The sequence below is a fragment of the Dufourea novaeangliae genome, unplaced genomic scaffold (assembly GCF_001272555.1).
Source record: "Dufourea novaeangliae isolate 0120121106 unplaced genomic scaffold, ASM127255v1 scaffold76, whole genome shotgun sequence".
Lineage (NCBI taxonomy): Eukaryota > Metazoa > Arthropoda > Insecta > Hymenoptera > Halictidae > Dufourea > Dufourea novaeangliae.
In genome coordinates, this window is record NW_015373950.1 from 552,575 (window position 1) to 572,094 (window position 19,520).

The 19,520-nt window shown below is 35.1% G+C and overlaps 1 protein-coding gene across 1 annotated transcript; it reads left to right on the forward strand.

Annotated features, from left to right (window-relative positions):
- Nucleotides 1–1,670: 1,670 nt before the first annotated feature.
- On the forward strand, nucleotides 1,671–18,602 carry LOC107186154 (endocuticle structural glycoprotein SgAbd-1-like). The gene is made up of 4 exons (XM_015573965.1): nucleotides 1,671–1,739; nucleotides 14,038–14,171; nucleotides 15,977–16,254; nucleotides 18,168–18,602. Exons 1-4 carry the CDS (start codon nucleotides 1,725–1,727, stop codon nucleotides 18,170–18,172), a joined length of 432 nt encoding a protein of 143 aa, XP_015429451.1. The 5' UTR covers nucleotides 1,671–1,724; the 3' UTR covers nucleotides 18,173–18,602.
- The last annotated feature ends 918 nt before the right edge of the window (nucleotides 18,603–19,520 follow it).

Consider the following 19,520-nt stretch of genomic DNA (forward strand, 5'->3'; position numbering starts at 1 on the left):
TATTTTGAGCCATTTATTTTTAACACCAGAACCATCAAACCCGTCAAAACGACGGATTTCAAATTTCTTCGTTTACTATTACTGAAATCATAAATGTGTTTCTGTTAGAATTTTGATGTTGGCTTGTAATTTCTTATAGGTATATTTTAAAATATACAATATACTATATTACAATGTAATGCATTACATATTATACGTATCAATATATTATACAATTTAATGTAGTATAAGTTTAATGCTGTTCTTTCTTATTCTACTATCCTTCATCAGGATAAAATGGTTTTATAACACAAACCGATAGAAGAACCTCAGAGGCTCTCAGTACAGAATAAGTGAAATCAATAATTCTAAAATATTTTCCTTCCCTTAATTATTATTATTTATTCAGTAAAATAGTGACATTAAAATTTTAATTATATATTTTATGTATATATTTTTCGTTATAAAATAAAAAAAAGCCTCAGAGGCTCTTCAATCTCGATTAGTTAGAAGGTTAACGTAGTATAAGTTCACTTTTTTTTGTTTCTATATCGTAATTTATTAAAATCCATTCGTCACCATGTCAACCATACAGTGGCTGCCAATAATTTCCAGCCAAACTGTAATTCTACCAAATTTTCGTTATAACTAGACTGCGGAAGTTTATGCAAATTCACAACTTCAGATACCAATACTTAAAAATTAGAACGTTGTAGAATTTTGTAATTCTGTACTACAAGCTTCACTACGTTAATAATAAAACATAGATAGCATCAAACTTGACTGAAACCTTTATTTTTTTTTATTTTCCAAGTCAAAAGATGCTATAAATGCATAAACTTCTGCAGTCTAGTCATAACCTGTATCAATCCAGTACTTGTTAGAAAATAGAAGAATTTGTAATATCACAAAATCCAAAGGAGCAATGTATCCTGAATACGGGTACATCACGAGTTTATTCGTATTATATATTTTCAAACAGATACAATGAAATTACTAGACCGCGCATCCTCATGCAAATATCAATTTTCAAAAAACATATTTACAGAAACTAGAAAAAGAACGGAACTCTTTTTACTGCATCAAAGGTTTCATAAACTCCCACATATAATGAAAACCATATAAAAATTTATTAAACATTTTACTATACCGAATTTCAGAAAATTGGGTTACGCCATAAATGCATAGATTCCGCAGTCTAGAAATTACAGTTTGGCCGGAAACGTTTAGCAGCCACTGTGTCCCATCGATTTCCGTCGAAATTGGCCAAACTTCATTTTCAAAACGAGCCCAGGTCGATTGCATCTCCATCCGTGCGCCGTTTTAAGAAATCCTCCGTTCCAACCATAAATAGAAGCCACCTACTCACTGTATCCGTACCTCCTGTCTCATCCTCTCGAAACATTCCGTAGGTCTCTCGACGACGGCTTCCGGTCGTACCGTAAAATTCGTCCAATCGAAAAAGAAAAAAGAAACAAAAAACGGTACACGGGCCCGAGATCCCAGTTTTCCTCTCGCGACGTATGAAAAATCTCGGTTCTCCGGTTCCATCCGAGCGCAATTTTTCCGAAGATGCACTGGTCAGAAGAAGTGCATTGTGAAGAGGGCAGGGATGACCCCTTTCACTGCACCACGTTGCTACGGTCGTGTATATAAAGAGCCGTAGCATCTGACGAAGAAGCACAAGTACCAACCCATCAGCATCCTAACCGCTTCATCGCCGGTGTCCGTGTGACAGAGAGATTATGTTCACTATCAAGGTAGGTGCGCACAGTCCGTAAGACACGCGACCGACACAGTAGCACGCCGGACTCTGTGTCCATCGGCGCGCAAGAGTATATACCGCGAGTTAACCGTCTGTTAGCACCGCGGTGAGTTAAACGATGGTTGTTTCGTGGCCGGGAACTTTGATTCAGGGGGATAGAAATATATAGTATAACTGTGGGGAAAATGAAAACGACCGTCCTTCCTCATCGCACATTCTGTACGTTCGGTTCGCTGGTTTCACGGGCCCTCTATGGGAATCGACGGATTGATAGCGGATAGAGGTAACGGTAGGAAAATTCGAAATTTTGTTTTAACTTGTCTGGAACTCAAGACGTCCTATTTTACTAGGTAATTTGTGTGAACAGAATTAAATAATGGTTCTCTTGGTATGTTCCTTTTGAGGATACCATAGCCGTGGTTTACACGATTTCAATTTTCTGTCAGATTTATTTTAACTCGTGTTAATACGGGGTTCTATATACTGTATCGATGGAATTTACGCAAAGCCGTGTACACTCGTATCGACTAGGCGTAATTTTCTTGTTTTTTTAACTATATTCTGTTGTTTCACATTGTAAAAACTGTGACTTTACAATTAATGAATATTTATCACACAATTTCGTATCTTATCATTTTTTTTATACGAACGAGTGAATACGGATGTGAGAGTTTTTCATTTTTAGAGGGGCAATATTTTCTAAAGTACCATTTTTTTTATTTTACTGTGATACTTTCATGAGCATAGTGGTCGTTTGCTACCTTCATAAAAAAAAATTCGGGAAATTTTCACCGATTTTTGCAAAATAATTAGGTTCTTAAGGGATTAAGTACATTTAGAAGAGTTACATTACAATTCTCCATTATTTCTCTGAATTTGTTCGCTCTACTGCAATTGTTTTTGCTCTTTATATTTACTTTGTTTGTGTGCAATTGATTTGCCTGTGTTTATTCATGGAAAATAAGACATGACCCACTGGATCACGCCTAACACAAATGTGTTAACAGACGATTCGTGTAATACTAGGAAATTATTCTTTTCTGATGTTCTAGTCTGTTTTGTTCCCCATCTAAACGCTGCATTTTTAAACATTTTAATTGTTCAACGGAAGATCAACAAGTTTAGAAAACATTTGATAAAAATGCATATCTGCATCTACGAATTTTCCGACAGTGTTTCATTTCTAAGTTGAATATCTGTGATTCTTGCTAGTGAAAGATTTCCTCCGATAACATTGATAAAACACCACGTTTACACTGCTATCTTACAATCGTATTATGCTTACTTTTCTCATTATTTTACTCTTCTTTCTTTTTTTAAATATCACATTTGTGATAATTTCCGTCGTCAAACCTAAAAACACATGAACTCACAATATTTCTCTGTTACTTTACGTCTATATTCCTCCATTTGATTACGCTAGATAGATCACAGAAAGGTGTCGCTTCTTCGCGACTTCTTGAACTACGAGGTCAATTAATACATACAAAAAATGGTGCAACGACTTTGAATATATGGAAACTGTTATACAGTTTCAGATAAGACTAATTAATACGACATAAAAGTGATCACGGAACGCTGAGATCTGTTTATTAGTGATCATTAGACTGCGAATTTTGTGCAATCGATCAATTTTTCGAAGAAATTTTTATTTTTTTTGTAACCTAGTAGAATAGTAAATAAAGCAAACTGATCTTGGTTTGACTACAGTTCCTGTAAATTAATGGTTAAAAATCTATATTTGCATAAACATACGCAGTCTAGTGATTATGTAAAATACTCGGTATCCCTCAATTTTTTTCGTTCAACGCATAGAAAGGGTGCAACGTCTTTCAAAATATTAAAACGCATCTACAGTTTCCGATAAGGCTAACTAATACGACGTAAATCACGAAATGCTATGATTTGTTTATTAGCGATCATGTAATATCGTAGTCGGTTTCCGCCCATTTTTTTCCGTCTCGTGTCATCGCTCTGCGTGCACGCGATAACGTTCGTCGCAAAATAAAACGCGTTGAATAAACAGAGAAACATGAGCATCAAGGGTAAACGAAATATTTTGCTTGTTTCATTTTTTTATCGATACACACCGTAAAACAAGGCGCGGGAAACGCTAGCCGGCCAATGGGGGGAATATTGTCTTTAACGCTGTTCAGGGTTTTCCGTGGTAATGCTGAAATGCGATATCAAAGTAATAACGTTACATGCGCCGGTAATGGCCCCCCCTTTGTATAAATTGATCCGATAATGCGTGACCGATTCATCTTCCCCTGTCGCGAATTTTAGCGAAAAATCCTATCAAGCGCGCCAAACCAAATTGCTGTGTGTAACCGGCACGCATAAATATTATTTAAAGCCGATAATTACATAAACTTTTCACGGTCTGATCACCAGGTTCCCTCGTATTCCTAATTTTGTAAACATTTTTTTGATTATTCAGTGCGTGTCTTTAAATACAACATTTTCAATATAAGACGTTTGTATACAGTTCTTTATAAAACGCTTTAGTATTCACAATATCGGCCAAGATGATACCAGGTTTCAGATATTATCTAAGAATGAAGCATTAGTTTGTAGAGATTTGTTAATAATCATGTTATTTGTAGGTTTATCAACGATATGTGCGTTGGGTTTTTGTATATTTTATAATGATGTTATATTATCTGGTCTTTAATTGTGGAAGCTGATCTCATAATTGTAATCAATAGTGTCTTCAATTTTTTCAGTAGAGGATCCTTAAACTCTTTTTGGCGTATTAGTTTAAATGCAATCACATTTTGATATTTGGCATAAAGAATACAAAACCTCTTTCAAAATTTTATACCCTCTTCCCTGTAGTCAGTACTATCCGAATCTCAGACAGATACATTCATTTATTTTTAGCCAGAGTTGGGTACAATGTTTAAAAAATTTAATAAGCAAGTAACCCTGATCTTTAAACAATTAATGATATTAATCCGATCACTGTATCTTTTTGATATCTCGTAGAAAAACTTTTTCGGTAAATCAGAAACCAATAGTGATTTGAAGATTTTTTGAAACATTTTTTAAAAATATTTTTTTATATACAATGTATTTACTCACGATAAATAACAAACTAGTAATCACACTAATACCGTTTTTCTAATGTTTGGATCTCATTTAAAAGTGTTTCGTACTGCCGATCGGCAAGAAATGTTCCAGATTTTATAACTAAAGTGACAAAGTAGGCGTCTATTGTAGTAGACAAATGCAGTTCGCGGGTTGAATAATTGTTTACCAAGTGTCTATTCATCCATGCAAATAACATTATTCTAATATAAACATTTAAATTTTCACATTTAATCAATTAAAAATGACGAAGTCTTTTTTTTATATCTTTTATTCATTGTTCGAAACTCTTTACCTAGATAATGAATTTGCCACATCTCTGTTCTCAGTCACCTTCGTAAATTTCAGTCTCGGTAATTCTCGATCCTTACGCACGCACAGTGAATCACAGAAGTATTCCTACTCTCGCAGTTCTTGAATTCGAATACCTAATAATTCTTTAACAATATATATTCTAAAATGTTTCTCAACGCGGATATGTAGAGCAAGAACTAAGCTTTCGAATTATGCGTCGTTTATTGAAAAATATCAATTCATAGTAATGTAAATGAAAACCCATAGTAATATAGTATATAAATTCATAGTAATATAAATGAAGCTCACAAAGGTATTCGTACTCGTACCAGTTTTATCCTTGTGAAATCAAAATATTTGCACATATTCGTAGCTCCATAAATTGTACGAATTAGAATACTTTTACGACATTGCATTTTCGATGATTTGTGTAAGTTTCCATTTACGTATATTACTATTTTCAATGAATAATGTATCATTCGAAAACTTAGTTATTGCATAATATAATCTCATTGATAAACGTTTCAGAATGTTATTATTAAGATAAGATTAAAGGTTCAGATTAAAGAATATTGATCATTCGAATTTAAGAATTGCGAGGGTAAGAATACCTCTGTGACTCACTGTATATTCCGACGAATAGATTCGGTCGAGTTGTACATTTAGTAACCGAATCCGACGATTTTCGTATTTGCGTGTCAACGCGCGACGCCGACCTTAAGCACACACTGGCCGACGATCCTTTCCCCGTGAGCGTATAACATTTAAATTACGCAGGAGTTGCATCAGGATAATTCTACGGCCGATTACCAGCGCCTAGAGTTTTCGTTATTACCGCTTATGTCACTTGTCCAACTGGACACGGCGTTGTGACATTTCCATTCTGTTTTTCGACGTAGAAAGTACTTTCGGCGGCCGTACGACGGAAAATTCGAAACTTTCTCAAGATTGTCTCGCGATTGAATAGAATCGCCGACGGTAGAATCGGAAACAACGAAATTCGTCTGAAGATGAATCCAGGATTATAGGACTCTCATTGTTCTCCAGCCGACCGTATCTACGTCGAATCGATCCATCGTTCCTCGGTACGGGCATTAAAAAAAAAAAAACGAGGCGTTCGAACGTCTGTTCGTTAGCGATGGCCGTTGCGATTGCATACAATCAAAATTAACGGAATTCGAAACGAGGGAACACTGGGGACGGGCGCGAAATTAAGAATAGAATTATCATGACAATTACGTGGAACGAGGCGCGCGATTGCGTCACGGTTGCCACTAGTGTCGACATCATTTTTTTTTCCGCCGTACAATCGTTGGGGGGCAGCTGACACGCGACACGGGGAACAGACGCGTGTTCTGTTCGAGGGATTCGAATTGTGGCATTTTTCGCGCCATTTCGTTTGTTCCGTTACGCCATCTGATACGTGACCGCGATTGTGAAGGTGGTCCGTATTGGTAACGTGTGACAATTGAATGTGTCCGTTGTTTAGTGTTACGGTTAATATGTACTAATAATAATTGTGGAGTTGTTCAGATTTATTTTGCGTTAGGTCGATTTTTTGCTATAATAATTATAAAGAAGTCTACAGAGATTTACCTTGCAAGAAGCTTAATGTTGTTCATAATTGCAGTATTACATAGAATGCCATTGGAATATCTAAAAACGAAGAATTTATGTCTTCGTTCAGATTTATAATTCTTGGGGCGTACAAGGTTTATTTGAAGTAAAGTTTATCGGAATTGATGTAATTGCTCTAAGTCACAATTAGACACGTATTTGATTTTGCTCTGATAGAACGTTTTGTTTTACTTTTTTTTGGCTTTAAATGCATATTAATTTCAATTTTCTGTAGAAATCAGTGATTTGGAACTTTGTCCACTGAAACGGAAACATTATAGGTGGTACTTTTCTGGTTTAACCCTTTCACTACGGCAGCAGTCGCTCAAAATGGGCATTTGTTAAACATAAAGTCGAGCTTTTGCCAAATTTTTAGTTATTTTTGCTTGAATTATTGATTATATTTAAGTATTTCTTACTAACAATTATGAATAAATAATACATGTTAAATGCACGCACCTCCTTAGATTGGTAACAAATATTTAATCGAATAAAATGTAGGATAGTAGCAAAAAATAAATCGAGCATTGAACGTAAGAAAATATTTCCACTAACGATCGAGGAGGCTGCATCGAAGAATTATTTAAATTCAAATGGAAGGTTAAAACAAAAATAATTATCTTTTATTAAACAGTGGCGATGAGAGAACGTTTAGTTGTCTCCAAACACCGAACACAGTCCTGAATGACTTTAATTACTATTCCTTTTCTGCAGGTAGTTAAAAATGTTTGAATACATTCTTATATTACTTACATTATTTTCAGTAACTTTGATATCCTAATAAGCATTAAATTGTCCTATATTTGACACACAGAGAAGTGTACTTGTTGCTTCATTAATATTGTCTTCGAAGATAACTAATTCTTTTATGTACATACAAAAATATTTTCCATTCTCAATGTTTAAATAACTTTTGCAATGCTCACGGTAAACCGCTTGATTTCATATATTCAGTCAGGGGTGGTATCTAAGAAAGGGTTAAAACATGTACACCAAATAGGCTTCTAATATTAGATATATACAATAACAGTTTAATTGTTATAACGTCATTTATTTAACGTACACCTCAGTTCCTACAACTGTTTGCCATTTCTCTGGCAAAAGCAGTACCGACTTAAAAACGACGATCATTACTTTAGCATAAACCTAATATATACAACCGAAAATATTGATAATACAACAATCATAAAGTTCTTTTTGATATTTTAATATTAACATTCCAAGTTTATATCTTGTAAATGCAAATCTAATGGCCATTTCTCCATCCACTAATTTTCTCAAACTTATTGCGCTATTCCCCGTAACAAAAGTACAAAATTCCTTGTTGATAAAATTTAAATAAAATCACAATAATTTAAGCAGGACGGTCATTAAATTCTCAGTACACCAATTTAAAAATTACCGGTTGTCAACCGCACGAAACATTGAAAATCGTTGAACAACAAACACCAATTATCGAATCGTCAACGTCTATCCTCGTGATCGTTTGACATTATGAATGAAGCTGCGTCTCTAGTTCTTTCATAATTCGTCTTATTACGCGTTTCAAAAGACAGGTGTCTGGCGGCTTGATTGCCGGAACGGTAATTCCTTCTCCGTATCGTACATACCTACAACGCTCGTGTGAAATTTCGTTGCGCTGTGTCGTCGTGTCGAGTGAAGCTGGGTAACGATGGAGCCACGATTAATCAACATTTCGATCGGGAATTATTCGTGGTCAAGATAGCCGGCGGCGACAAGGATCGAGGTCCTATGAGCGTCAAATGATCGCGTGTGCCCCGGTCCAGGGATCGTTTGAACTTCCGCGCGGAGACGAGGAAAATTGTTAAATATAGAGACTATAAATATTTATAGAAATAGGTATAAATTTTCGTGGACCAATTACTAGACCCTAGAATCAGACAGAAATTTTATTGCTTCGTTAAAACATTTACTGACATCTAAATTGACTAAAAGTCTTGTCACACTTTATTAAACTTTACATTATATCGAGTTTTGGGCAATTGTGAGCGCTATTAATGGATCAAATTTCCAGTGTAATTATACAGGTAGTTTTGGAAATAGTGGTAGAATCAGAAAGTATGCGATTGTACATGGAAACATAGGTCGAAAATGTGGAATAATATTTTCTCGTACGACGCTTCGTTTTCGAGAAAATAGAATTTGAAACTGTACTGGATAGGCGTGCAGTTTAGGACTTGGCTGACGCGCCTGTTCATTGCATTCTGTTTCTACTTATTCCCGTTATGAATACATAGGCCTTAAATGAATTTTGAAAATTGATTGTCTTGGAAACGAAGCGTCGTACGATAAAATGTTATTCTATAATAAGTGTAAAATCACATACTTGCGGGCTGTACCGCCATTTTGAAAATATCTTGTACATGTTACAGTTCGAACCCAAATTCCGTCAAGACCCGATCTTTCGAGTCAGTACTAGTTGTAACAAATTCTGGAATTAAATGTGTGTTGTTAGTTAAAACTAGTTACTATTGAGAAAAGTGTTTAATATAATATATTCACAGTTTTGATTAGTTTTGATTAAAATCGGTCTTATAAAATGGTTTTTACGGTCAGATATTTTTGGGTCCGTTTCCTTTTGTATTTCGTATCAGTCTTATAGTAGAGAAGCATGTGTCGAGGAAAAACTTCTAACGTTTCATCAGATAAAATACATAATAAATTTATTTATTGTTGTTAAATTATGTACTTATTACTAGTTTTTCTTAGTTGCAACTGACTTCACCCGAAAACGAGTTTTAATGGTGAGGGTGTTTCGTCAATGCCGATTTAAACTACTCAAAACGAGTATTACCTGGACAATTTTTAGGTAACATCCAGCTATTCTTAAATACATTTGGTTATCTCTAGAATTGACTAGTTAATCCTAGAATCCAAGAGAAGTCCATGATAAAACTAGTTTTTATGTATTGACGGATTTCGAAATCAGAATATAACATGCAGTAATGGACAAGGTTACCACTTTTCTATTATCTTTTTATTTTTATTATTTCTCAACATCAACTTAGTACTTTAATATATTGGGTTTTGTACAGCTTTTAATTCTCTGTCAAAATATATATTAAACATATGCTACAGTTTTACATTGACGGTATAAAATAATAAAAATAAAACAAATCGAGAAAGTGGTAACTTTTCATCTGCTAGTACATATAGTTACTGGACTGTAAGTGTCCGACACGAATCTTCTCAAGAGGCTTGACTTCGATCTCCCCGTCCTCTCCCGTCGACGTAACCGACGTCGCTTGGCCTTCTGCGACTTCATTGTCTGGGAGGGTACACGACACGTAGGAAGTGATCGCTTGTTCCAGCTCGGTCATACGGTCAAGGAGAATCGAAATATCGATTACATTGTTACGAGAATGAAATCGTGTCCCGGATAAGGTTCCATTCACGTCCCGCTGTTCCTCGTGATCGGCGATCAGGAACGCGTTCTATGAGGAAGTGAGAAGCTAGAACATAAAGGTGGAAGAAATCTTCTTCGATTAAAGATGGCGTATAAAATGTTACCTAGTTCCTTTGAGCAATTGCAAGCAAACGTCTATATGCTGAAATTAAAATTGAATTGCCTTCTGTAATTTGAATTCTTATCTTGATGCAGGAAATGATGGACTGATCATTTTTTTAAACGTTTTGCTCATTTGTGCTAGAATACCATTGTATCTGTAGATCTGAAGTGATAACTTTTGAGCAAACTACGAATAGTTTATTTATGATGTGTTCCTTTATTGAGGTACTAGGAAGTTGTAAATGACACGACAACCCTTGGGTTGTATTAAATTCTTTATTGTAATAAGTTTTGGATAACAACTGTGTCCTATATACAGTGGACGATTTTGCATTCACAGTAGGTATCCCTTAAACCTGTAAAACAGGGTGAAACAACGTTCTTCAGAATGAAACTAGTATGAGTAATAAATTTCGAATTATTATATTTAGAAACTAGTGTTCGAATCTTTCAATATGCATAAACATTCGCTGTCTGCCTATAAATCCATATAATCCAATCTCCACTTGTACTTATATTGCATTTCACGGTAAGCTCAAAAGATATCTAGGTAAACATTTTTGAAACAACAGACAAGATTCTGAAATTTGTTAAGGGAAAGGCACTATTGGATGCCATTGGTAATTCGAAGGTTCTTAAGGTGTTACTTTACTGTAATGTTCTTAAATTTGTTTCATATTTAAAATGGTCAGTTCAATATTTAACAGAAATTAGTGGTACAACAATCGGAAGTTTAATAATCTTTTCCGGAAATTCTTAAAATTTTGTTTATTAGTCTCTTCAATCATAAACGAGATACAGCCATCCAAATATTAATTAAAAACTATAAAATCCATCTAATAAATTTAGTGTAATACAGAGTAACAACTTTTTTCATAAAATAAAATTGCTATCTACCGTGTATTGAATGGGGTTAGAACTTGTACGAAAAATGAATTTCTAAATATTTAATTAATAGTACAAGTAATACATTTAGAACTAACTGGTACACTGGTTTAAATTAATTCAAATGCAAGCATTTATAGTCAATTTTAGGTAACGATTTTTCAAAGATGACATACATTTATGAAAAAGGAGTATATCCTTAAAAAAGACACAGTGTAAACGATTTTTTCTGCCATTTTTATAGAATTCGAAGCCTAACCCAGACCATGTCTGATAATTAATTAAAGAATGTCGAAAATATTACTCCCTAAAGAATTAATAAAAAGCAATGTGCTAAAACTAATTGGAAATGATTTTTATATGTACCGATCCCGTAACATTTATTATATCGTAACAGAATGGTTTCATCAATTATGAACTCTCCAATACTTTTATCTGGTGATGTATATAGACTATTGTATGTCACTTGTAATATTCAAATCGATAAAGATCTTAAATCGTGTAAAATTCATAGTAAATATCAATCGTTCCCCAACAATGACTGAGGAGGGTACGAAATGCTACTGTGATTCACCGTGTGCAACATCTGTGAAGGCAAAGACATTTCCGCGAGCCGTGCGCATGCGTCGAGCGAGGAGCAGCCGGTACGATGAAAAGCAATCCGGTTAGGGGGCTGACATTTAGGGCGCGGGATGTTCCACGGAGCAGCTTCATGGCTGATGGGGGTTTCTTGAATGAAATTACACGTTTCACGGACGACGTGCCACGGAGAAAGAAAGACTGAAAAAAAAAAAAGAAGAAATAAACGGGCGCATTACAGCCAGTACCACTTTCGCGTCCCGCCATTACGCCTTGTATTTCATAATGTCATTTGCAACTGATGTAACCCGCAGCGCCGTTGGGTCGTGTCGTTTCTTAGGCATTATCCGTCGTCCTCGGTGTGTTGCCCTTTTGCAGCCACGCCACACGTTACTTTCACGAATTCTATGAATATTTGAACGAAAAGGTTTTGCAAACCCGACGTCGGCTAGGGATCGGCATCCCCCCATTGTCCCACGTGTTTCCCAGGCGCTGCTACCTCTCTTTTGCAGTCACGAAACAAAGAGCAAGTCGAGGACTCGCGTTCCAATTAAAGTTAATTGCCCCCCGGGGATGCTGTACGAACGCCCCCCTATCCCTCCCGCCCAATGCTAGGGGATCAACCGTTTGATTCCTATCGTGTTCCGCCGGTCTCGATCTGTTTCGCGGACGATCCACGCGGAAGTCCTTGGACCAGTCGTTGCAACCTTATGTTTCATTAAACGCTACTGGCCTATGATTAAGATAATTGTGTACACGAGGAAGCGGTGATTTAACGCGGCCGACATTGTTGTGGTTGTCGAGCACTTGATTAGGATAATCTGACGGTATGGTTTCTTCGTTTAGCGAAGACTTTGTGGTCTTGAAATATGATGTGAGTGAAGTATTCAGTATAGACGCCACTATTCACACGTATTTTATCGTTTGTCTGATTAAATGTTGGATTTGACCTTTTTTAAGGTAGTAAATATAAATAGGTACTTGAGTTCTTGTGTATTTTAATTTGATACTAGGTTTTCCTGTTTGAACGTCCTGATTAATATTGAACAGTTTGCTGCACATTTTCTTTTAACTTTGGGCCACTATTCCTGGCAACAGTTGAGTGTCCTGTCGATTGAGTAGAAGAGAACCATGTATATGAACTTGAAACTGAAGAGAACTGGTGATATAAAAGCGTAAAGCAATGGTTGGTATCCTCTTTCATTGTCTTCTTTGTTCATAAACTGTGCACACAGTAAGCGACCAAATATTTTTGAGGTGGTACTATATGTATATTTTATTAAATATAGGTATATTTCTTCAACGAGTATTTAACTGAAATCTCGATTTTTTTAGAAGTTTCTTTATACAGACTTTGTTTTACTTCAATGCATTTACGAATGAAATGCTAATGACAAGTATTGGCTACCTCACATTTTTTATAACGATCTACGAAAGTGATGAATAATAAATTCTATTTAATTTGGCACCCAACGACTTGCTGTACGATTACAAGTATTGTAGTGTGACTCATGGATTGAGAGCCTATACTTGACCTCAAAATGTTGTGAAATAATCACTTTGTTTGCACTTTCAATTCTATGAAACTTTCATATATTTATCACTTTCCTCCGACTTCACTCAGATTTTGCATAAATTCGAAATAAGTGATCGTGCTTACTCAGACGCAGAAATTAGTATTCATCGTGTATGCGAAACACGCAAAGGATGACGCAGTCTGAGCATCATTCCACGGTGTTCAATGATACAAAAGTTTACAATTTTAGAATCAGAGAAACCTTTACACTGATAATTACTTATAAACTCATAAAGTTAACAGTAAGAAATAAGTATTGGTCTGTTGCCCAATTTCAAATATGAATATAATTTTATAATATGAAACTCTCGAATATACAAAACAGTATAAAGCAAGAGTCTAATCTGAAATTAATGAATTTTCTTAATTTTAATCTGAACTTATTAGATCCTTTAATTGGCGAAAGAAATTTTTTTTTGTTAAAATGTCTCTAAAAGATCGACGAAAATCGCAATTTGCAGAAAAACATTCATCCTTAAATAACTTACAATAATTTCTTAACTAGTATTAACATTTGTGACATTTTTTTGTGATAATTTTTCAACAGGTCTTGTATATCTTAGAAAAATAGTTTCTTCATTTGGAATACCTTTTACCGAAGAAAGATTTCGTTCTTGTAATTAATTCCATGTCTACAGCAATGTTCACCTTTTTTTAAGGCGCGATTTCATTCTCACGAGACCTTTCAATACCCCTCTCTGACGTCAAGGAACTTGATTTCAGGTGTTGGTGGCGGTCGTACTCTGTACGACAGGGACGTTAGCTGCACCTCAACGGCCTTCAGGCGGCGCTGACAAAGATGCGGTGATCACATCGCAACAGCTCGAAGTTAACTTCGATGGCAATTACGTGAATAAGTAAGTTTTCACCAGAAGAAACAAATCGTAAAACTCATCAACTTAATCTTCATTCCCTTGAGAAAAATTAACGCAAGATTGATCATTACACCCAAACGGATTAAAGTAACAAAATACATCTAAACAAAGTAAAAATATATAGTAAATATTACGCGAAAAGAGAAGAAACATTTTATTAAAAAAGTAGTAAATGTAATTTACAGAGTGCAATCAGTAAATTGTATATTAATACAGGCTTTATTTTTATATTAATTTTGTATTGTCCAATTTTGGCTGGTAGTAAAACTTACTAAAAATAAATTACATCTAAGACTGAATTATTCATTATTTGTTTCAATCTATCATTATCGCAGTTTCAATAGAAAACAACTTTCTCCCTTGTTGGTGCAGAGCTTTGGAGAACAAGGACGAATGTAATAGAAACAATACAAGATTTCAGTGCATGAACAAAAAAGAATAACTTATCACTTGTTACACCTGATAGGAAAGATCAAGTACAATGTTACAAGGTTCAATGGGCGTTTTATTGGTCGACATGTTGCAAAGCATTGGTTTTATTCGTCGGCTGTATGGCACGCGAGCGCACAATGAGCAAAGTAATTACACAAGTTGAAAACAATGGACAGAGGATAACAGGTATTCGAGCCCCAATGGCGCTGGGTTATTCATGTGATTCGCAATTCTCGCCCACGGCAATCTCTGTTCTGCATAAGTATATTGTTACATGGTGGCTGAGCCAATCGCTACTGTACCGAACGTTTCCCCTTTAGTTACGTGATCGTACCTTTTTGCATGACCTGTTAAGGATCGACAATTTGTATTCTCACACCAGGATTCAATTTTCAACGGTGGGATTTTAATAGAAAATTTTTATAAATCTACAGGAAATAATTTAACCTATTCTTCTTTTGCATCTTTTTTTTTTGCTGAACACACAGTAGGCAGTGGTATTAAAATTCCGATACTAAATTTATGTCTTCTCATACTGCATTTTTTAAATCGGTTTATATGATTATAATAAATACATTATTTTCATTTTTTTAAGGAAAGTTCACATTGGGGAAAATAGACAATCTTGAGTTTAGAAATTGAACTGGATTCGTAGCGTGACTTTGTAATAAGTGAACAATTTGCCTCCCTTTATGGCAATATTTATATAATTTATGTTATTGCAATACAGTTCAAGATATGCTATAAGAATCTACCATATCTTCAGTGCCTTATTCAAGATATGTATTAATCCAAAAGGAAACATTTCTTTCCCATAATACTTTGCATCATAAAGAATCATAAACAAATCGAGTTATAGAAGAATTAAAGTAAATTAGCTCAGTATAATCTAAAGAACACTACGTAGCAATTACTTAAACAAGTACATCAGACAAGAAAATTCAAAAGCACTTCTCTCTTACAATACAAACTAGTGGTTAGAACCTCTAGAATCATGACGACTAAAGAAAAATGTTCTGAATAAATCTGACTTGGTAGAAAATATCGTTAGTAAAACACGAATGTCATAGCTATTTCTTTACAACACATATTTTTCTATTCATTTCTCATTGGCAGTTTCTAAAACATTTATTCCTGAGCATTTTGTCTACCGTTATTTTGACTTCCATATTCCATGAGTCCATCTGAGAGAAGAGACTTTTTCGTGCCAAATAATTCGCATACAAAAAATATCCTCTCGCTTACATGACTCCAGAGATACTTAACGCGATTACTGCTACTGGATCCAACCTTTTATATTCATTTCTTCTTTCGTCGATGATACGAAACGTGATCGATTTCTTATCATTCCTCAGCTTCGAGACGAGCAACGGGATCAGCCACCAAGAGTCGGGCCAGCCGAAGCAGGTAGACAATGAGACACCCGTGGTCTCGCAGGGCTCAGATTCGTACACGGCGCCCGATGGTCAGCAAGTGAGCATCACGTACGTGGCCGACGAGAACGGTTTCCAGGTGCAAGGCTCTCACATCCCCACGGCACCTCCAATACCGCCAGAGATCCAAAGGGCGCTCGAGTGGAACGCGGCTCACCCCGAAGAGGACGACGGCGGTCAACCACGACCACCTGGCCGAGGTCTGCTTCTTTTTCCTTAATTACATCGCAATTTAACTCTAGGAATACAGGTCAGGTGGAACCTTATACAGCATGGTCGTTGAATTAAAGAATTAAGCAGGGACATCTATTGATGTAGCCAGAGACATACACGTCTTATAGAAGAGTATCTTCTTTTTTTTTTTTATTTTAGTAATTTAACGGGTATTAACCCAGTATACATATATAACAATTAATGACAATAAGATTAGAAACAGTTACATCAATATATTATACAGTATGGAATTAGTCACAACAGGAAATTTTTAATGAAATATTAACAAGATTAAACAGTTCTTAGTGCTCTATGTAGGAATACCTTAAAGTATTCAATAGAGCCACTGAAAAAGTCAATCAGATCCGTGAAATTATTGGCTGATTTCAGGATTCGATAAATTGGATCGCCTGAACCATATTTAGTTTACATTATAAGTACATTTATAAGCTTGAATAAAAAAGAAAGATCGTTGACAACTCTGCGATCAGCCAAAGAAGTCATATTTAGTGTGTTTAATAAAGGTACATAGTCGTGATCATTACGCCGCATAGGGGTGTTCAGTCTAAAGGCAATGTACCTGATAAATTTATGCTGCACTCTTTCTACCATTAACATATATTTTGAAAATTGAGGAGACCAGACTGTTGAAGCATACTCTAACTGAGGCCGGACTAATTGAAAATACAGTAATTTAATGGTGTTAATATTTTTAAAATTAATAGAGAAACGTTTGATAAAGCCTAATGTTTTGAGAGCAGTGCTTACAATGTTATTGTAGTGCTTTGAAAAATTTAACACTGGTGTAATCCAAACGCCAAGATTTTTAGTTTCATTAATTTCTATTACTTCATGACCATCAAGATTATTATATCAAGATCTTAACACTTTTGCTGTCAGAAGTTGTTTATAAATTGGTTACATAAATTTTCTCCTTATGTTTTTTTATTAAAACTGTCAGGTGTTTTTCCGTGATCAATAATTATATGAGTAAGGATAATCATTTAGTTGTTAGGAATTAGGACGTACAGTTTATTTCGAGTTGACATCGTACGTTCCTTTTTTTTCAGAAATGGTAAACTCATTATCTAGATGAAAAGTTTTGAATAACGAATAAAAGATAAGAAAAAGTATTTCGTCATTTTTAATTGTTTAAACGTGGAAATTTCAATTTTTATAATAAAATAATACTTCTTTATGAATGAATCGACATTTATCGGACAATTATTTATTTTTCGATCGGTCGATAAATATGACAAACCTTTGAAAATTTACAAATTTATAAATTAGCACATTTCTTCACTTTCGTATCGTAATATAAATTCTGAAAGATTTGAGATAATGTAAAGTTATAATATTTTAATTTTGGTAGTTCTAGTGTTAGTCTCATTAACTGTTTAAAGCTCAGAACGATACCCTTAGATACTGCTGCGTTTCACTGTGTATTATTCGAATAAAATTCTGCCCAATTCTGTTGCTGTTTCATCACTCGAAACATGTAAACTTCAACTTGCTACCAAATCTACGTCCTTACTGTATAGGTTCCAGGACCTATATCAACCGGTCGCCTAGTATAATTTACAATTGTACCGTGAGCTACTTTATTTAGCTACTTTTCGCTGGAAATAATATGATTTCAGCGCGATTGTAAGGGTGAAACACTGTGTTCAAGTTCTTACTGTTGAGACTTTCGGGTGCAAGCCGTATCTTTATGGAATAGTTTTCCCAATGTTTCGTAAGCATTGCAGCTAGCTTTATCAGGGGGTCTAAAAACACACTGATCTGTGTTCAAGTTGTTTGTGAAAAAATCAAGCTATTTTCAACGATACGATAGAGAAAGAGAATGATAAATTCAAACGTGTTTGTTCGATACTTAATCAAGCTGTCCTATGTTCCGCAGGTTAAACGGGCGAACAATACCTCAAACGTGACCTGACTTCGAGCCAGCTTGCCATGGACAGAACCGACCCCGGGCCTCCGATGCAACCATAAAAATAAATATAGTGTGGTATATTAATCTAGGATTATACGTAACAAAACGAAAAAATATTAAGGCGCGAGCCAGCCGGTATATATAATAACTATATACTTCCGAGATTCTTTACCTTACCTGTATAGAAGAAAGTGATGCGCACTGTTCAGCAGCTTACGACAGGATCGTGCCGATGCGCGCACGCTACTTTCAATACGTAAATAAAAAAAAAAACGCGAGAAAAAAAAGAACGACGCCATCGCAGCTGCGTGGACGCGTAACAATAGCGTCGATAGTATATACATTACGTATATTTTAACTTGTGATTTTTGTATATAAATAAAAAGCGTTTTGCCGAAGAAATCTCTCGCTGTGTACTCTCATGCAACACCCTCCATACGCTTGCTAACCGTCCCTTTGATTCTTTTCTGTGTTCGTAGTACAACTGACAAGTGAGTACTTAGGTATTTTATACCCACTTGAATATCTATTCGTAGATTTCTTTTTTGTATAAAGAAATAATTCCATGAGGCTTCTTGGATTCCTTACTTGCGGATTCATATATGTAATAATGTTCATAAGTTGGGTGTTTTATACCCATCAATTGAGTATGCACACATAGCCCTGTACAGATTCTGTTTACACATCCAGTGGACTCTAATGTTTATTATTCGACATTCTTAAATATCGTAGCTTAATTTATAGTGGTGGGATTTTGAGTAGACTAATACATTTCGAGAATGTTATGATTAGATCTGCCCCACGTTACAGAGCACTCCTGTGTTAGCTGCACCGTTGCCAAGGAGTAGTTTGGAGTAACATAATAGATGTAGTTGCGTTCAATGCATGTATTTTATTTATGAACAAAAATTCTGGCTATAAGAAAGAGAGAAGTGACCGAAGAAGATTATTGTAGAAAGTTGTCTTCGCAGATTATTATGCCATATATGAAAAGAAGATCGAAAAATATTCAATTACAAAGAAGTGTTGTGGAAGATATGAGAAACTTCGATGTACCAGCAAAAGAAAATATATCCACCAAAATTCGGACAAAAAAAACGTTGCTTTATTTGCTCAATCAAAGACCGCAAAAAATGTGACAGAGTTTGTGTCAACTGTAAGAATCCGGTATGTAAAGAACATACGACTTATATGTGTAAAAAATATAGTTAACAAGTTTTCATACTAATATTATCTGTATTTTTATAATAGTGCTGATTTAGGAATAGAAAAATTTGTTTTTACTGCGTTGCTGTCTTTTTCACCCACGATATGTAAATC

Bases quoted from the DNA above. Each gene is read 5' to 3' on its own strand.
- LOC107186154 (XM_015573965.1), top strand. The intron at 14,172-15,976 runs GTAAGTTTTCAC...ATCATTCCTCAG, and splicing joins GATGGCAATTACGTGAATAA to CTTCGAGACGAGCAACGGGA.